This window comes from Canis lupus, chromosome 27, assembly GCF_048164855.1.
Source record: "Canis lupus baileyi chromosome 27, mCanLup2.hap1, whole genome shotgun sequence".
In the NCBI taxonomy this organism is placed as follows: domain Eukaryota; kingdom Metazoa; phylum Chordata; class Mammalia; order Carnivora; family Canidae; genus Canis; species Canis lupus.
In genome coordinates this window covers 21,039,386-21,059,331 of record NC_132864.1, presented here as the reverse complement: position 1 = coordinate 21,059,331, position 19,946 = coordinate 21,039,386, and the positions used below count along the sequence as shown (strand labels likewise).

The 19,946-nt window shown below is 42.3% G+C and overlaps 2 protein-coding genes across 6 annotated transcripts in view; one reads left to right on the top strand and one right to left on the bottom strand.

Moving 5' to 3' along the window:
* TAOK3 (TAO kinase 3) overlaps window positions 1-5,735 on the top strand; it is a 178,987-nt gene extending 173,252 nt beyond the window's left edge. For all 5 annotated transcript variants that reach the window (XM_072802720.1, XM_072802721.1, XM_072802722.1 and 2 more), the window contains 2 exons: window positions 3,119-3,301; window positions 4,339-5,735. In XM_072802720.1, the coding sequence (XP_072658821.1) occupies window positions 3,119-3,301; window positions 4,339-4,500 (345 nt within the window). In that variant the 3' untranslated portion in view covers window positions 4,501-5,735. The remainder of the gene's footprint in view (window positions 1-3,118; window positions 3,302-4,338) is intronic.
* Window positions 5,736-12,607: 6,872 nt separating this feature from the next.
* Window positions 12,608-18,116, bottom strand: PEBP1 (phosphatidylethanolamine binding protein 1). The gene is made up of 4 exons (XM_072802730.1): window positions 17,493-18,116; window positions 16,006-16,115; window positions 15,298-15,398; window positions 12,608-13,607 (listed from the first exon to the last, which is right to left on the bottom strand). Exons 1-4 carry the CDS (start codon window positions 17,625-17,627, stop codon window positions 13,390-13,392), a joined length of 564 nt encoding a protein of 187 aa, XP_072658831.1. The 5' UTR covers window positions 17,628-18,116; the 3' UTR covers window positions 12,608-13,389.
* Window positions 18,117-19,946: the final 1,830 nt, after the last annotated feature.

Below are 19,946 nucleotides of genomic sequence, written 5' to 3'. Positions count from 1 at the left end.
GGAGCATGAGGGACTAAGGACGACTCCCAGTCTTTAGTTTGAACAAAACTGTAGATGACGGTGCTACTTAGCTTTATGATAAAGAAGGAAATGGAGCAGCTTGGGGAAGAGGGAAGGGAATGATGATAACCTAGTAGTCATGCTGAGCTTGAGGGGCCTGGGCACCTTCTAGGTGAAGGTGTCTCTAGCAGACTGGGGAAGCTAGCCTGGGCGTCAGAAGAGAAGTCTGAAATAGAGGTGAAGAGGTGGGAATCATCCACATCTAGATGATAGATAAGATTCCTTAGGAAGAGAAGTTAGAAGAAGTGAGCCCATATTTAGTGGCTGGAAAGGAGAGGAGGGAGGGAACAACCAAGAGAATATCTCAGAAGACTAGAGAAAAATTTCCAGAAGGGAAGGGGGAAATCCACAGTATTAAATGCTGCTGGGAGTTAGATAAGATAAAGACCTCTTGCCACCTAAGTAAAGGGTAGGATGGGAATGGGAGTGCAGGGAGAGCTTAAGAGTGAGGAGGGGGAAAGAGAGTTGGTTGAGACACCAAGGCTGATAGGATTTTTGTCTTGTTCATCTTTGTGTCATTGGCCTCTGCAACAATTCTTGGTGCACAGCAAGTGTTCAATAAGTGCCTGTTATATAAGATGGACAGAATGGGATCAGGTATAGAGGTTCACTATTGACCTTGAATAAAAAGAGAGAAATTCCCATTTTCCTGAGGCAGGGAGAAGATAAAAGTAGGTATGATAAATGCTACTATCCTTAGTGACTCCTTACCATGGGCCAGCCACCACTAGGGGTATGTTTTAAGTGTTATTTCATTCTTGTGCAACCCCTTTGACCTTTGAAGTGTTTACTGTTTTAACTCTACCTGCAAGGTATGGTTCATTGAAGTAAAGCCACACAGCAAGATTTGGCAAACTTTCTGTAGAGGGACAGGTAGTAAATCTTAGGTTTGGTGGACCCCAGGGTCACTATCACCACTTACTCAACTCTGCTTTTGTTGTGCAAAAGCAGCCCTAGGTAGTACGTAAATGAATGAACACATCTGTATTCCAATAAAACCTTACTGACAAAAAATAGGCAGCAAGCCAGATTTGGCCCTTGGGCCAGAACGTGCCCACTCCTGGCTTAGGGGCTCACATAGTGGTAATTAGCTAAGTAGTGATGAAGCTGGGATTTGACCCCATTTCATGGGGGAGCCAGTAAGTCTGGTCATACTACATTATGTGGCTGCCATCACATCCTTTTATTCATGTTAATCCACTTAAGGAAACAGACACTATTTCTGTATTTCTACCTGCTATTGCTATTTACCTATATTTCTATAAAACATTTTAATGGGTTTGATATGTGCAGCTTTGGGGTGATGAATATCAGATAACGGAATAACCTCTCTGATTTCTAGACTGGCACTTCTACAGAGTCAGAGCTAGTACAAAATAACATAGTTATGGACCTTAGTAATAGAATGCCAGAAATAAGAGAATATAGAGATGTTTAAGAGAAGATAGAGATGGTCTAAGCTGCTGAGGAAGAGCCTCTCACCCATTTGACCAGGACTCATAACAGTTAACAAAGATGAGTAGAAAAGAACACACTATCATTCCCTTTGTTGGTAAGGAAACTCCCATGTCAAGAGGGAATTGGTAAATCTTACTGGGAGCCAGTAAACCCTTTGGCATTTATCTGTAAGGCTGTGGAGTGGCTGTTTTATCTTGTGTCTCCTCTCCCTTCATTTCTCATTGGGAAAATAAGAGGTATCCTCTTCAGTAGATTTTAGTGAAAGCTGGGTAAGATTACTAGAAAATACTTTGGAAATATGATTACATTATTTCATGTTCATATGATATATTTCTCCAAAAGTGCTAAAGAATACACCATGCAGATAACTTGCTAAAACTAGTGTAAAAAGATTTCCAAAAGTTTTTTAATCAATATATTGGGATATATTGTTAAATGTCACAAATTGTACAGATTAGGGGGGAAGAGTATAAAATGGAGAATAAGTGTCTGTATGGAAACATGTGGATAAGCTCAGAGTTGACAGAACTGTCTAATTCAAGGATTTTTATCTCATGGTTTCAGCTGAACTGAGGGCCTGATAAATTTAAACAAAACCAAGCCTGGGACAGGAGGATCATCAATCCCAAAACATAAGTCCTACTAATGGCCCCAAACCTCCAATTATGCTCATTGAAAGAAGAATGGCTGGCTTTGCCCATTCCTCATACAGAATCAGTACTGTGGTGTGTAATACAAAGTTCAGGTGCTATTGGGAGCAAGAGGACTCTATCAGCCTACTTTATAATCTGGACTTTACTGCTTCAAACCATAACATGCCCCATAAGATCATCCAAGCTATCTTCTGCGGAGAAGAGATTTTTGAACAGCTTGAGTTTTAGATTGGCTGGCCTGTAGGGTAATGTGTATAGCCAACAATAGGGACTGACATTACTTGCTAGGAACTATAGGATGTCCCCAAGTGTAAATGGAGATTGGGCTCATTTTTTTAGAGTTAAGGATATCTAAATGTATGATGGTTTAAGGGTTAAAGATATATAAATATGGAAATGGTTAGTCAAAGCAAAAATAATGATAACAGCTACTATTTACTGAACACTTGGTATACATCTAGAACTATGCCTAGGAATTCATATGAATTTTTTTGTTTAATCCTCATACCAGTCTTAGACAGTAGGAACTATTACAGTTACTGTTTGAGAGAAAAAAAAGTGAGACTTGGAGGGGTAACTTCTCAAGGCGACATACCTGAGTGAATCGTGGAGCTAGATTTCAAGCTCAGGAGTCTGCCTCCAAAACCCACAGGCTTAATCACCGGAGCATGTAGCCATCCTGACTCCTGCTAGTGTGGTTTTAAGAAAACCAGTTTTTCTTAAGAATGTTTTGTTTTCTTAAGAAAGAATCTTTAAAGAACGTATTCAAAGAACCTTGTAGACCATGGGGCAGAATGTACTATTTTTTATTCCTCACTCTGAATGTACTTGGGGCATCTGTTTTTCTGAGGGGACCTGTTTCAGTCCAAACAAGGAAACCTCTTCCAGCAGTCACCAGGTGCCATAAACTAGCAGTGAATTACAGTGTGTGTCTTTTGTGCCCGCAGTTACGGCTAGATGAGGCTCAAGAAGCAGAATGCCAGGCCTTGAGGCTACAGCTCCAGCAGGAAATGGAGCTGCTCAACGCCTACCAGAGCAAAATCAAGATGCAAACAGAGGCACAACATGAACGTGAGCTCCAGAAGCTAGAGCAGAGGGTGTCTCTACGCAGAGCACATCTTGAGCAGAAGGTATGAGAGTGTTACTCTGGGTCCCATACAGTTGGATGGAGGATGGACCGTGGGCTAGGGAACTGCCTTTTATGAAGCCCTGCCTGTATACCTGAACTAGGCACTGTTCACTTCCTATCTGGTTTTATCCTCCTAGTACTCCCTGAGAGATACGAATCATCTCCACTCGACAGGCAGGATTCTAAGGCTCCAAATGGTTAAGTTACTTGCATAAATCTGACCCCACAGCCTAAGCTCTTTCTATTACTCTGCTAGGAAGCCCTACACCTTCACAGCCAGAAGCATAGTATGATAAGACGTTTGTGAAAGGTGTTATGAGCTGATAGCATGACTGCTTAAACGGTATAAGGAAGCGAAATGCAGATTGGATTTTTATTTTCAGCTATTTCTAAACCAAAGAAATCACCAGCAGGGCTCCATAAAAAAAATTAAAATGAAGAGAGGCTGATATTGCCATGCATAATAAATGTTATCAGAATGGAAATATACATTGCTTTAAATATTGCTGAAGAATATGAAGTAGAAAAGATTTCATAAAGTATCTCAAAGCTGTTAAGCATTTATTTACTTAACCAGTTATTTGTACTTTCTTCTGGTACTTCCCTGAGACCAATGTAAGAGACTATTTTCACAGCTCCTGTTCTAGAACTAAATTGCTAATGACCCAGGGGGCATTTGGCTCTCTATGGGAAAGCAGCACAATCTAATTGTGCTTGAGTATCTTTTAGCTTCTCCTGAGCCATCTCCTGCTGAGACAGGACACTGACCTAGATCAGCCCAGCTGCTTGGTTTGCTAGAATGGTAGTGCTAGCCCCAGGTGGGCCCCAAACATTTTAATTCTTGTGAGCAAATTTTAAATATAATGGATTAGATACAAGACATTTATCCCAGGATTCTCCCAGCCTTCCCCAGTCTAGTTTACACTTAGTTCCTGTGTGCTTGTGTGTTATGTGTGTGCATGTATGTGAACATGTGTGTTTGTGGGTGCCTGCAGGGAGATCCTTTCCATTAAGAATTGCTCATTGTGCTTATTTCAGATTGAAGAAGAGCTGGCTGCCCTTCAGAAGGAACGCAGCGAGAGAATAAAGTACCTATTGGAAAGGCAAGAGCGAGAGATTGAAACTTTTGACATGGAGAGCCTCAGAATGGGATTTGGGAATTTGGTTACATTAGATTTTCCTAAGGAGGACTATAGATGAGATTAAATTTTTTTGCCATTTACAAAAAAAAAAGAAAAAAAAAGAAAAAAAAGAAAACAGAAAAAAATTCAGACCCTGCAAAACCACATTCCCCATTTTAACGGGCGTTGCTCTCACTCTCTCTCTCTCTCTTACTCTTACTGACATCGTGTCGGACTAGTGCCTGTTTATTCTTACTCCATCAGGGGCCCCTTCCTCCCCCCGTGTCAACTTTCAGTGCTGGCCAAAACCTGGCCATCTCTTCTATTCATAGTACACGTCACAGTATTGATGTGATTCAAAATGTTTCAGTGAAAACTTTGGAGACAGTTTTAACAAAACAATAAACCAACAACAACAACAAAAAGTGGATGTATATTGCTTTAAGCAATCACTCATTACCACCAATCTGTGAAAGTAAAGCAAAAAAATAAATAAATAAATAATAATAATAATAATAAATGCCAAGGGGGAGAGAGACACAATATCCGCAGCCTTACACCTTAACTAGCTGCTGCATTATTTTATTTTATTTTATTTTTTTGGTATTTATTCATCAGGAATAAAAAAAACAAAGTTTTATTAAAGATTGAAAATTTGATACATTTTACAGAAACTAATTGTGATGTACATATCAGTGGTGACATATTATTACTTTTTTGGGGATGGGGGGTGGGTGGGGTGAAGAGATCTTGTGATTTTTAAGAACCTGCTGGCAAGAGTTTAACTTGTCTTCAGCATATTCTGATTGTATCATAATCATTTTCTGCTGTTGCAGAGGATGTGAATACACTTAAGGAGCTCACAGAATCCCAGTAGCACAAATTGGGCTTTGGCAAATCGTGTATTTTGTGTATAGAAGGAATTTAAGGAGAGGTATTACTTATTTTCATATTGTATTTTAACTGTTTCTCTGATCAAATTTTTTTACTTCCTCCTCCTATTCCTCCCGACCTCCCTCCTTTTCCAATTCAGTATTTGGAGTTCAACACTGTCTCTCAATCAGATCATCTTGATCTTTTTCTTTATGTCCCTTCCCCTCCCTGAGTCCCATATCTTGGTCATAAATATTGCATTATTCACACTTTCAAACTGTGTATTTTCTTACAATAAAAAATGATGAAAAAAAAAAGGCTTTACTTCTTTTGCATGCACTTTAAAAAAAAAAAAAAAAACATTTTTCAGGTTCCAAGGAAGAGCATGATAACTGTCAGAGCTTTTAATTATATTTGTAAATAAAATGTTCATTACATCGCCTTGCTGTGTTATTGTAGCAGGAAGTTTCCCTTCTAGGTTCAGCAGTTCATGATTCAGAGGGAGACCTGCCCTCCAGAAACCATTTTCCACAGCCCTGGTTGTTCCAAGAAGAGCCATCTCTGTTCCAAGAGATTTTCAGGTAAAGCTATGTCTTCCAAGTTCTACGGAGCTGAAGATAATGTTGCACTGTTTCAAGTGGTAAGTTGCACCTGTTTGCCCTTTAGAAAAAGGCACATGTGCATGCATGTGTGCCAGTCATATATAGGCACATGCACTGCTAAAAAGTTATACACTCTTACAGGAAAAGCAAGCTATTAGAGATTATGACCAAATATTTGAAATAGTCCCACTATAATAGATCCTCTCATATTCTGCTTCTCTTAGAATAATTTTATGTGCATAACAATGAGGTAGTAATATATATAACTTCTAAGATATGTTTTTAGGGTCAAGACCATTTCAGTAAGATCTCCTATTTTTAGGGTTCTAAGTCCTGGACAATGAAAATTTATGTTTAGCATGATGACCTGAAAATCATTCTTTTATCCTACAGGCTGTTCAGTCATCCTAGATAATATGACCAGCCGTGTTCACTATGATAGACTAAAGCAGAAAGATATACTTAAAAGATTATACAATAATTATCAACAGAATAATTATCGAGTATCCAAAATAAGTTTCCTAAGCAGCTTAGTTCACTGACATTTCTGTATTAGATCCATCCAAAAATAACACTGGAAAAGGCTAGAATACTCATAATTGTCCATTAAAAACATAACCTGTATTGCATGCTTATGCTTACTATTTGATGGGATACAACATTAAGCATTTTACAGATGAGGAAATAAACTCAGACCAGGGTAAGTGGTAGAAGTGGAGTCTGAATCAAGACCTATCTTGGGCAGCCCGGGTGGCTCAGCGGTTTAGCACCGCCTTTGGCCCAGGGCGTGATCCTGGAGACCCAGGATCAAGTCCCACGTCGGGCTCCCTGCATGGAGCCTGCTTCTCCCTCTGCCTGTGTCTCTGCCTCTCTCTCTCTCTCTCTCTCTCTCTCTCTGTGTGTGTGTGTGTGTGTGTGTGTGTGTGTGTCTCTCACGAAAAATAAAATCTTAAAAAAAAAAAGACCTATCTGGTTTCAGAACCCACACTCCTAAGCATGGGTCACACAGCCACTCAGACTAAATCATTAAGGCAGAAAAACTTCCTATAGTTTGTTTCATTTCTCACTAGCAAAAAACATCTAGCTAACTTGTGAAAAAGCTTTATTTCTGTGAAATTATAGTGCTAATCTCTAGAAAAAGTTCCCCTCCACAAGTTTGTCAGTGATGTGCCGCAAGGTAAAGTTACTGGAAAGAAGGAATGTAAGTCCCTGCTCCTAACACCTGAGTCTTCCAACTCCTAGTACCTGCCTAGGACCAGAATGGCAGCAAAAGAACTGGTACAAAAGAGATACTAAGGGTGGAAGCAGAGAGCCTGTGTCCTGTATTCTCCAGTATATACTTTTTTTTTTTTAAAGGATGGAATTCTTTTTTTTTTTTTTTAATTTTTATTTATTTATTTATGATAGGCACACAGTGAGAGAGAGAAAGGCAGAGACACAGGCAGAGGGAGAAGCAGGCTCCATGCACCAGGAGCCCGACGTGGGATTCGATCCCGGGTCTCTAGGATCGCGCCCTGGGCCAAAGGCAGGCGCTAAACCGCTGTGCCACCCAGGGATCCCTCTCCAGTATATACTAATCTCCCCTGAGTTTAAAAAGGAAAGAATTATTACAGGTTTGTCATATGTATTGGTAAGGGCTGCTTATATTTTATTTGTAACTATTTATTCAGTGAGTACCTTGTAAGTCTGCCGCAATGCCAGATGTTTAAGATACATCAGTATATCTTAAAGAGGTAAAGATCCTTGCCCTATGACAAAACATAAGAGACACCTAACTCTGGGAAATAAACAAGGGGTAGTGGAAGAGGAGGTGGGCGGGGGTTGGGGTGACTGGGTGATGGGCACTGAGGGTGGGGGCACTTGGCGGGATGAGCACTGGGTGTTATGCTGTATGTTGGCAAATTGAACTCCAATAAAAAAAAACTAAAAAAAAAAAAAAAAGATCCTTGCCCTACCGGGGCTTACATTAGGAGTAGGAGGAAAATGATGACACAATTTAAAAAAATAAATGATCTTACGTGGTCATACATGCTATAAATAAAAAAGCAGAGGAGATATCCAAAGTGCCAAGATCAGCTCATTCATTCAAAAAATGTTTATTGAGCATCTATTGTGTGCCGGGGTGGGGAGATACAGCCCTAAATAGGGTGGATGGGGGTCACTACTCTGCTGGAGCTCATGGTTTAAATCTCCACAGAAATAAGGCACTAAGTTAAGCAACAGTGGACAAGCCATGACAATGCAAGTTGGGTACTACCAGGAGTTCAAAGGAACTGAAACAATTACAATCATAGGAAATATCAGCGAACACTTACCAGTGATATATAATTGAGTAAAAAAAAAAAAAAAATATTTCTTGAATTTACCACCATCTGAAATTATTATGTATCTGTTGAAAAACCATATTTTGGGGCATCTGGAAACATGCCCATGTATGAACTCCATATACCCCTGTGATTTTAATTTAGTAACCTACTTTGCCATAGAAATGGTATAAAAGATATATTTTTATTCTAGTTTGGCATAGCAGTATGTTTTTCCCTCTGATTACAACTAAAAACTAGACCAAATGCAAAAGCAACTATCTGAGGACACTGAAAAAAATAAAAGCAGGTGAATTATGGAAAAGCCACCTACACAGAGGAATGAGGTAAAAAAAAAATCCTCAGATGAAGAAAAATTAAAAGAAGTTACTGTCAGCCGAAGTATTCTACAAGAAATGCCAAAGGGAGTTCTTCATACTGAAGGGAAATGATACCAGAACGAAACCTGGATCTCTGGGAATGAAAAAACAACAAACAGTAAATACCTAGATAAATATAAAAGTTTTTCCCCTCCTATAATCCTTAAAGTATATAAAAATATATAGTCTTTTCATTGAAAGCAAAAATTGTTGTCTGGGGAGGGTTTTGATGTATCTAAATGCAATCCATAATAATATAACAATGGCTGGGGGTTAAAGGATGCATATGGTTTCCATGCTTCTACATTTTACATGAAGAATTTACCATTCTAATTCTCAGCAGACTATGAAAAATTAGTTATGTATATTGTAACTCCCAGAGTTAACTACAAAAACAAAAAGAAAACCCAAAGAGGTATAATAGCCAAAAGGCCAATAGATAAATTAAAATATTCAATAAATCCAAAAGAAGGTAGGACAAGGGAAAACAGCCATAAAAAGAGGAGCAAAAAGAACACATAAGATGGTAGACTTAAATTTAAATAACTTATATTAAATATGGTTTCCAAACAGTCCAGCTAAAACTGACAGAGTGAATTTAAAAAAAGACTGTTTGCTGATTATAAGAGACAAACTAAATAAAAAGACACAAATTGAAAGTAAATGAATGGGGAGGGGAGTACCATGCAAATAGGCATAAGGCGACTATCAACTAAAATAGACTTCAAGACTAAGAGCATTATCAAAGATAGACATCCATAATGAGCAAAGGAGTACCAAGAAGATATAATTTTAAATGTTGAAAAAAATCAATTATAGGGGCGTCTGGATGCTCAGTTAAGCAGCCAGCTCTTGGTTTCAGCTCAAGTCACAATCAGGCCATGAGATTGAGCCTCGCATGGGGCTCTGTGCTCAGCATGGGGTCTGCTTGAGACTCTTGCTCTTTCCCTCTCTGCCATCCCACCACCACCCTGCTCTAAAATAAATACAATCTTAAAAAAAATAAATAAAAGATACAGATTCCTGAGTAGAGGGAACACCAGACTAAGATCAGCTTTCTGATATTTATGGTCAGAATTAGAGAGTTGATAAATGGGCTTTAGAGAGCTCTGTAAAACTGTTGTATGTGAATTTTTGTAGAAGTATACATTTGGGAAGAGGAGAATGAACCTTTAGGATATGGCATATGAATATAAAGAAGTCCATACTCCCTAACTGAAGAACCTCTTTACAATGATTCCTTCAACTGATGGTCATTAGATTTCTTATGTCCAATGCTGGAAATACTAAGCAGGACATTAGTTATCCTTGCCTTCAAGAAGGCTCCAGGCTAATGGAGAAGATGAACATTAAACAAAAAATGACACGTTTACTATTTTAAAATTACAACAGTAAAATGTTACAATGCAGTGGTACAGGAGAATCCAGCCTAGTCAGGATTTCCTGAAGGTCAGTTAAGGGATACTTAAAGGATAAATGGGATAATGTCAAAGAAAGTGGAAGAGGAAGATTCCAGGCAATGTTTGTAAGGGACCAGTCTGGCTTGCCAAGGAACTGAGAGGCAGCTGGCAAGTTTGGAGCTTAGTGAGAAGACAACCACAGGAAGCTAGAGGCAAATGGGGGGGGAGGGGTCACATCATATAGACTCTCATAGGCCATTTAAGGATCTGGTCTACATCACAGATCAACTCAAACAGCTGCCAGGTTTTAAGTGGATGCTGAGGCTCTTTGACATAGCACCAATTTAAGAATAGAAGTCCTTTGCTCCCTGACCCAGGAGAGGATATAGGCCATGGGCTGCCATGCCTAAGTATTAGATAGATACCAACCTTGTGTTCCCAAGATCTGATCTCATCTGTTGATCCGGTTTAATTTAGGGTTTCCAGAGTAATGACCACATCTGACACATTTGGCCATGAAATCAGAATGAGCACCAGTTCCCGAGATTCCAGGGTTGTTAGAATACTGGCCTCTGGCAGGGCTGCTCCAGCTGTACTGTAATGCAGAGTAAAGACTCCCGTATCTCTTCATTCTAAACCCTTTATATAGAGACACATTTTTGGCAACATTCTAAACAGGAAAGCGCCTTGAAGAAAGCTGGTCATTTGTGAACTTTGTTCCTACGTGTGAATCAGGTCAACCTCATCATTTCCACATACTCACTTCATCTCAACAAAAGACCATTTTGTTCTCCAACAACCCTGGAGGTAAATATGGAGACTGATGATCCCCTGCCTTTGCCTGCCCTGCCACCACTCCTTTTCCACAGGAGGCTGAGCCTCAAAGGGAACTTGTGGGTTTGTGGTTATGAGCTGGGCTCTGAGACCAGAGCTAGGTTCAGAATCCAGATCACCCACTTCCCAACTAGGTGCCCTTGGGCAAGTTCACTTCACCTTCCAAGTTTAAAAGGGGAGACAGGCTATCCCCTTGCTTCTATGCCTCCTAATATATCTTTTCCTATGTATTCTTTTCATGTGAACGTCTTCCGCATACACTTCACCTTTTTTGGTTGGGTTGTTTGCCTTTTTTCTGAATCATTTTTTGAGTCTATACCTATTTTAGATAAGAAAACTAACATACCACCATAATTCCTAATTGATTTTTCAGTCTCTGTGACTGACACTGGGTGTTATATGTTGGTAAATTGAATTTAAATATTTATTTTTTTAAAGATTTATTTATTTATGTATTCATGAGAGACAGAGAGAGAGAGGCAGAGACACAGGCAGAGGAAGAAGCAGGCTCCATGCCAGGAACTCGACGCAGGACTCAATCCCGGGTCTCCAGGATCACACCCTGGGCCGAAGGCAGGCACTAAACCGCTAGGCCACCCAGGGATTCCGAACTTAAATATTTAAAAAAATAAAGTCAAAAGGGCAAGGGGCAGTAGGTAGAACATACGACTTGATCTCAGGGTTGTAGGTTCAAGCCCCACGTTGGGTGTGGAGCCCACTTAAAATATAAAGTCAGCGGGGTAGTTGTTTTCTTTACATAATTTTTGTCTTGCAAATTATTTAAAAATTGAATTTTAAAACCCTGAAGTTAGAAAATAATTATTCTCTATCTTCCCCCTATAAAGATTACACAAAGCAACATTTTGGAGAAGGAACTGCAGCAAAAGGTTGGGAGAAAAACCCAGCCTCGCTTAATTAGCACAGGCCCATCCATGATCCCTTCTCTGACACAAACCAGGTCAGTGATATGAACTTTCAAATACTTTCAAATCCTTTCCTTTCTTTTTGGTACATCAAAAGGTATGAAGGTACAGTGGACCCTTGAACAACGGGTTTCCACTGCGAGGGTCCACTTTTATGTGGAGTTTTTTCAGTATAAGACTGTAAATGTGTTTTCTCTCTTCCTTATAATTTTCTTAGTGACATTTTCTTTCCTCTAGATTACTTCATTGTAAGAATACAGTATATGATACATATAATATGCAAAATGTGTTAATCAACTATTTATGTTATCAGTAAGGCTTCTGGTCAACACTAGACTATTAGCAGTTTAAGTTTGAGGGGAATGAAAAGTTACACAGACTTTCAACTGCACAGGCAGTGGGTGCCCATAATCCCCATGCTGTTTAAGGATCAGCTGTAATCTCCCCCCACCCACCCTTTCACCTTTTGGGTGTAGATTCTATATGGATAACAAGTCAGAACAGTGAGAGGTGTGGCCTATTTCTAAGTCACTATTCCTGTGAGCAGCACCACCAAGGGGAAAGGCTTCCCACTGGTTTCACACTCTGGTGGAAAGGACCGCTTAAGAAAAGCAAAGGTACTTTTTGAGCAAGAGGAGCTGGCCTAAAGCTTTGTGATTTTTTTTTTTTTAAACCCTCAAGCTAGAATGGTTGCTTCTGCTGTAGTTTGATGGCATGTGTACAAACATGGATCCTCTGTTTTGGTCCCTGAGTGAAGTCCCAGTCATCACTAATGGTCGAAAGGGACCACTTACCCTTAGAGGTTGTCTCTTGACTTCCCACATTTATGAGGCCCCCATAGCCAAAAAGGGCAAAATACCTGGAGACTGGGTTTATCCACACAATGTTTTTATTTTTATTCACTATAAGCAAACAGCAGAATTAACACAACATTCCGCAACTCCAGATCAGCTTTTCTATAGACGAAGAGTGACTGGTTCAACAGGCAGAGGCTAAAGGATTTTGACAACCCGCTCAATCAGCCCTGCAGCTCATCCAGATGGCTGTGCCTCAACTGCAAAGCAACTCTCCCTATTGCTTTTTTCCAGTACTACCCTTGAGAGAAACCAGAGCAGGACACTGACCCCTAGAGTAAACAGTCTGAGATGTACCACGCTGGGGGTTAGTGGACACACCAGCCTGTGGCTGTCATGGTGAGAGACACGGCCATGAAAACATGACCCAGAAGTGCCATCGGGCACAATTCCGGACTCAGGCTGACAAAAGCAGAGGCAATGAATCTTTTTTTTTAAACCTCCCTTAAAGATTCTTTGATGCTTGGTCCTATTAACTATAGACCTGGTCTTTCACCTCAATTTTCCTTTCTTTAAATTCTGGGTTGCTCTTCTTATATTAACAATTTGATAACCCCAACATAGTACCAAAATATCCTCCAAAATGGAGTTCAGTTTTGATCAAAACATAAACCCGAGATGTGACTCTCTAGAATTATAAAGGATAGGCAGGAGGAAAAGTCACTCTAAACCACTATCTGATTGCTCAGGCCTCACCTGTGAGAACGGGGACAGGGAAAGTGGAGAAATCTACATGCATCACTGAACTTGAGAACACTGCTTGAGACTTCTGGGACAGCTACTGTCTCCCAGCACTGCCCTACTTCCCAGACAGCTGTTCACAGAGTTTGGGCACATAGTCATCCCACTCCGCCTGGTAACACGTGCCAGCCACCGGGGGCCCAAGCTCGTACTTTTTGCGAAAAGATGCCACTTTGAATTTGCCACGGTGGTCTCCAGATCGGTTGCTGAGAATGGGCTCATCACACTTCAGTGGCCCACTCTGCTCGTATACCAGCCAGACGTATCGATGAAGGCCTGGAGAGGGAGGCAGGAAGATGTATGCATGGTAACACATCAGGGATGGAGACGTCCCCCATTTTCACAAAACATGCCAATGTGGAGGGCCCCAGCCACTCCATCTACAAGAGGAACACTAAGCACCCACAGAGGTAGGAATCAGATCATTCAGCTCCTGACAATCACCCAATAGCTTCCCACTGCAATGGGTGTCAGGTCCACACCCAGCCTTACAACCTCTGAGGCTGCTGCCCACCCCTCCTACCTAGCCTTCAATGCTTACTCACAGTGCTCTAGGCTCCCAGCCCATCTCCACTGGGACCCAATTGCTAGCCACTACCCCCATGTGAACACCCCTTTCACTTCTGTGATGGTAACACTTCTCTAAAAGTCTGACTTTTTCTCACTAGAAAGAGAACTCTAGCATAAAGCAATGGTGTTTGTCTTGTTGACCGTTCTCACCCCAGAACCTACCCTAGTGCCTGATAAGACTCACTTTAACCAACTAAGTAGCAAAGATGCTGAGAAACATCTTGTTTTCAAAGATGCTTACATGGGTCACCATCTATCAGTCAATATTCACAGACTAAAACTATGCTTTGGGCATTTTATTCTCTGTAAATTATTCTAAAAGGATATTTTTTAAAAAGCAAGAGGGAAGGGAAAAAAGTCGTCAAGGCTTTTTTTGTTAATGAGAACAAAGCTCCTACTTGAGAGAATTGCTTTATTCTCATGTGTGCACTTCCCATAATTAAACTGCCTAATTGTATAACTGCCCTTGAGAACTTAATAGATTCCTGGGAAAGATGTACCTTTACCTTCCTCTTAGGAACACAAGAGAGGGCCTGAAGCCATCAGAAGCTTTGAGGTCTACAGATAAAGAATGAGTCTAGGGCCAACTGTTCCTGTCAGGGACCTTCTTATACCTCCTCAGACTAGACAACATGTCTCCCCATCGCCACTCTTTCCTTGTTCCAGCAAATGAAAGCATCCTGTAACGCACAGTAAAGCATTAACAGAGCAGCTTCCACTATCATTAGCTTATCCGACTTGGAGAGTTTCAATGCAATATTCTCTTTGTATATAGAATTATGATATATAACACAACACAATACCATGTGTGTATCTTTAGTATACTTCTTAAAGCCTTCCAAATCTTTTCAAGATGATACCACCCTAGATTTTTGACACAACGGAACTACAAAGAGATAAAGAAGCCAATGTCTTATAATTAGGAAACTATGATCATTTCTGAGATCTTTTGTGGGAAGTGGAAACTCAAAGATCCCACAGGTCAAAGGCTGAATACAGAACTTAGATGGGTTAACTGCATTCAATCCATGTGCAGCAGCACATCCTACCCCCCACCCCCCAGCCCCCACCTCTCCTGAAAGTTGTTCCAAGCTTTCTGCAACACTGCTTCCTTAGAATCCTCTCTCAGACTTTCCCGCATATAAAGACCTAGTGGCTGAGAGGCAGTACTAATGGACAATCCACCTGACCACAACCCAAGATTCTAGCCACCCGATGCTACTGTAGGTGTCAATGTCTCTGGCAGGCCACTGCCCGGAAGGTGAACTACACTGTCTGAAAGCTCCGCTAGGCTAAGGGATTGGGAGAACCAGACTAAACTTTGCAGCCCTTTGGGCCAATCCTAATGTGTACACACTGCCACTCCCACCTCCCCCACAAAGCAACCTTTACTGACCTGTGCCCTTGGGAGGCCCAGAGCCGACATAATCGGAAAGGACTGTGCCACTGCTAATGTCGTTGCCCTTCATGTTGACCACCAGAAAATGGTGCCATTCCCTAGGACGAGGAACACAAGACAGCACCACAGGAAGTAAGTACACACTGACTGCACAGCCAGCATGCTGTGAAACATGCAATGAAACACATGCTCTGAACTAGGCTGCAGTGATGAACGAGACTGAGAGTCCTGCCCTCGTAGGCACAAACCTCACTTGGTCTGTAGAAGAGAGGGCCCCGTACCCCCCTCCCTCCTTCTCTCCCTCCAAGATGCTCTAAGCAGTATCAAGCAAATTTTTTTCCACAGGACCAGACAATAAACGTTTTAGTCTTTGCCATGCACACTGAAATTTGAATTTCATGTAATTTTCACACGTTAACAAAGTATTATTCTTTCAATTTCAATCACTTAAAAATGTAAAAACCATTCTTAGCCCATGAGGCTATACAAAAACAGGTGTTGGGCCGATGTAGCTCTCCACTATAGTTTCCAGACTCCTGCTCTAGGGACTGAAGGAGGAGGAAATGGCTTAAGCGTGGGTGCAACCATCCCAAACGGGGTCTAATTCTGCTGGCACAGCATGTCCAGCAAGGGTTTTACACACTGCCAGGAAGCACCAGATCATACTTGGATGACCTGGTGCTTCCCAATCTTTCCTCAACTTGCCTGTATTTGGGGTCCTTCCTGCTGGGAGCGTCTGGATCTGTCAGGACCAAGGTGTAGAGTTTACCTGGATCAAGACCATCCCATGCAATACTGGTGGGCCGGTTCTTAACCTGTAGGAAGGAACCACTTTGGAGTTAAAAAGAAAAATGCTGAAGAAGCCAACGCTAGGGATCCCTGGGTGGCGCAGCGGTTTGGCGCCTGCCTTTGGCCCAGGGCGCAATCCTGGAGACCCGGGATTGAATCCCACATCGGGCTCCCGGTGCATAGAGCCTGCTTCTCCCTCTGCCTATGTCTCTGCCTCTCTCTCTCTCTGTGACTATCATAAAAAAAAAAAAAAAAAAAAAAAACTCCTTAAAAAAAAAAAAAGAAGCCAACGCTATTTGATTTCAGGTTCTTCAGAGGTAAAACACAGTAGATTATTAATAAACGCTAAAGTATTGACTCTGCTAAAAGCCAGGAGCTTAAATTCAATATACATTAATTTATTTTAGTTGCAACAACAGTATAGGGCTGGCATGTTATTAACAGAAAGGATCTCAACCCTGGTGGTGATGGAGTCTTCCAAACTACAACCTCATATGGTATGGAATGACCGAGTTTCTAGATCTGGTGACCAGCAGCTGAGCTAGGGCCTGCTAAAGTGAAATCTGAATTAACTGGACACTTAAAAGTGCACAGAAAATGAGAAAGTCGAGGTGGCCAGACTGGACAGTGCGTCCGGGAAAATGGCAGGCTGCCAGAGGGGCACTTTATATTTAAACATCTAAAGCAATAAGCTGTGTAAATATCCAAAGCAATAAACTGTCAGCGCAGTTGATTCACATCATTGTCCCGGAGTTTCACGACCAACAACTGGCAAGTACTGGACGCTTTAGTTTTCCTACTTGCGGTCGCCAGAACCTGACCTGGTCGCGCGCCAAACGGCAGAACAAGGCCGTTGCCCTAGAGCCTTCCAGCTGCACAAGGCTTGCTTAGCTTTGGGTGGCTTCGTGCCCTAGCCCGCGAAGACAAAAGGAAGAATCGCTGAGCGATGCTGGTCACCGGTTACATAATGCGTCACATGCCTTCGGATGGGGCTTTTGCTCCCCAAACTGAGGCCTAAAATCCTGAGACCTGAGGGGAGGTCTGGAGCCCAAGGGGTGGCCACGACCCAGCACTTCTCGGGCACCGCCGCCTCCTCGCCCCCGCGCCAGGCCCCCTGCCCGTGGCCCCGAGCTGTTTCTGGGCCTACGCCCCAGCCTACGCCTTGAAGTGCCCGGGAAGTAGATCACTGTCTCCTGCAGGCCGAGCCCGCCCGCCACGTGCGGGTGCCCGCAGGTGCCCGCAGGTGCCCGCAGGTGTCCTTAGGCCTGCGGGGTGGGCACCGCGACGCCCTCCCCTCGCAGGAGCCGGCGCGCGCAGGCCGGACCCTCCTCCCCACCTCCGCCGGCCCCCCGCCCCGCCGGCTCCACACCTCGAGCAGCTGCACCCCCTGCGCCCTTGGGTACCTGGGTGGGCGTCAGCACTTTGCCCAGCTCGTCGACCTCCGTCCCGGTGTATTTGACATGCAGCGCATGCTGCGGCCGCTCCTCCACTTCCTGCAGGCTCAAAGGCCCGGACCACTTGCCGAGGTCCACCGGCATCACGGAGCCGAGCTGAGCAGATGAGAGGGAAGAGTTTCTGCAGACGGGACACAGGCACGCAGCACCGACTGCCAGCAGTCAGCAAACTGGCCGGAGGAGGCGCGGGCCCAGCGCTGGGGAGGCGCAGGCGCAGGGCCCCAGTCCCGCCCCACCCGCTGCTGCAATCACAGGTGAGGCCCGACCCACTCTGCTCTCTAATTGGTTAAAGCGGGTAGCGCGAGGCGTCTCGTGCTCCGGGTCAACGCGTAGGTTTTGCCTTTCTGTTCGCAGCGTGAGTAATTTGCTACCCGCCGCCGCCGGGGCCCATGGGAGCTGTGGCTCGGTTTGCAAGGCCCCTTGTTTCAAGAAATGAAACAAAAATTGCTTTGAATTTTGTTTTGTTTTGTTTTACCACTTTGCAGGATTCTTTGTCTATTTTTTAAGTGCAGAAAAAGCCTTGCTATTCTCCCCACTTCTCACAGCCAGCTTGTTTGCTCTCGCCTCTCTGTACTTTTGCGCATGCTCACTGTTTTGGTAACTGCTGCATGAGAGGGCCTGTGTCGAACTTTTGAGCATTCTTCTCAACGCGCAAATATATTTACACATATATTTGATCTCCTTGCCCCTGCTTGGTGCAAACAAGATTCCTGGGAAGTGATTTTTTTTTTTTTAATTAAATTTTCGAACCATTCTTAACTCCTGTTTTGCTGACAAGGGGCTCTACCTCTGCCAAAACTGCTCTCCCAGTGGCCAACAAATGCTTTCTTTTTACTAAATATAATGGGTACTATTTAATAGTCCTTATCCTGTTGATGTTAGGACAGCTATTGACAGTGATAACCTCTCCTGCCTAGGGAATTAAAAAATTCTCTTGTTTTTAGTGTTTATATACAAGTTCATTGTAGAAAATTCAGAGGAAAAAACCTAAAAGTAAAAATTTTTATTCCACTATTTGGATATAAACATCAGTAACAATAATTTCATTCCATTTATTCACCAAAAAATTGCATTAAACTCCGTTATAGAGAACCCTGGGTGGCTCAGTTGGCTAAGCCTCATACTCAGTTTCTGCTGAGGTCATGATCTAAAGATCATAGGATCCTGTGGCTGGTGCTGGATGTGGATCCTGCTTAAGATTCTATCTCTCTCCCTGTAAGCCTCCTTCTAAAAAATAAATTCTACCATTATAGACTATATAAAAAAATAGATCATTATTTTAATGACTTCTAAATGCACCACAATTTATTCAACAATTCTCTTGATGTTGGACATTCATGCTTTTTGTTGATTTTTCCTTTTTATAAATATCAAGGAAATGAACATCGTTATACACATATATTAGAAACACTTGGTAGATAGTTTCAGGAAAATCTTATTAGGGATAATCTAGGCCAGAGAGTACTCCAATCACGACCACTGCCATTTATTGCCCATCACCACTGCCATGTGGGGGCCCTGGCCCAAGGAAAGCCTTGAAACTCCACGCCTCATTTCATCCTCACACCAACCCAATGTGGGAGGCACTGCTGTTACCTCATTCCATAGATTAATAAACTGAGTCTTAAAAAAAATAAAAATAAAATAAATAAAATAAACTGAGTCTTGGAAAGGTGTCAGTGACAAAACCAGATGAAAGTCTGCCCGGCTGGCTGCAAAGGCACAAAGTCCTTAGACACACTCCACCTGGGAGTGTGGAGGATATCACAGAGGAGGCAGTCATGATCTGGCCTCTAGAAAGCTTCCTCTAGTAAAGGTGTCACCATGAAGACCCCACATGGCAACCATGAGAATGTGCCTCTTACTTGCACAGCCATTTCCCCTAATAAGTTCTTTGCACAGCTTCTTAGATGACCAAGAATGATGCTCCCAAGTTTAATAGTATGAAAACAAGCTAAAGTGGAGGCAAGCTTGGGGTGTTGGACCTTGGAACAGTGCAATGGACAGGTTTTATTAGAATAGGGCACTTAGGTAGGGGCAGATGGGTGGCATAGCAATAAGGCTGAATAAGGCTAAAGAGAAAGGAAAAGGAATATCCTTTTATTTTTTTAATCTATAAAAAGTTTAAATTTTTTTCTCAATACACAGATAATCAGTTACATAGCATAATTTAAGGGCATGGGTATGGGAAACAGAACACGTTCATATTCTAAATCTCTCACCCATTACCTATGAAATCTTCCATGTGAGAGGCAGAAGAATGACCTCCCAAAGATGTCCATATCCTAACCCCAGAGTCTGTGAATATTGCATAACAAAGAGAAATTATGGTTGCAGATGGAATTAAGGTTGCTAATCAGATGCCCTTAAAGTTGGGAGATTATTCTGGATTATCTGGGTGCC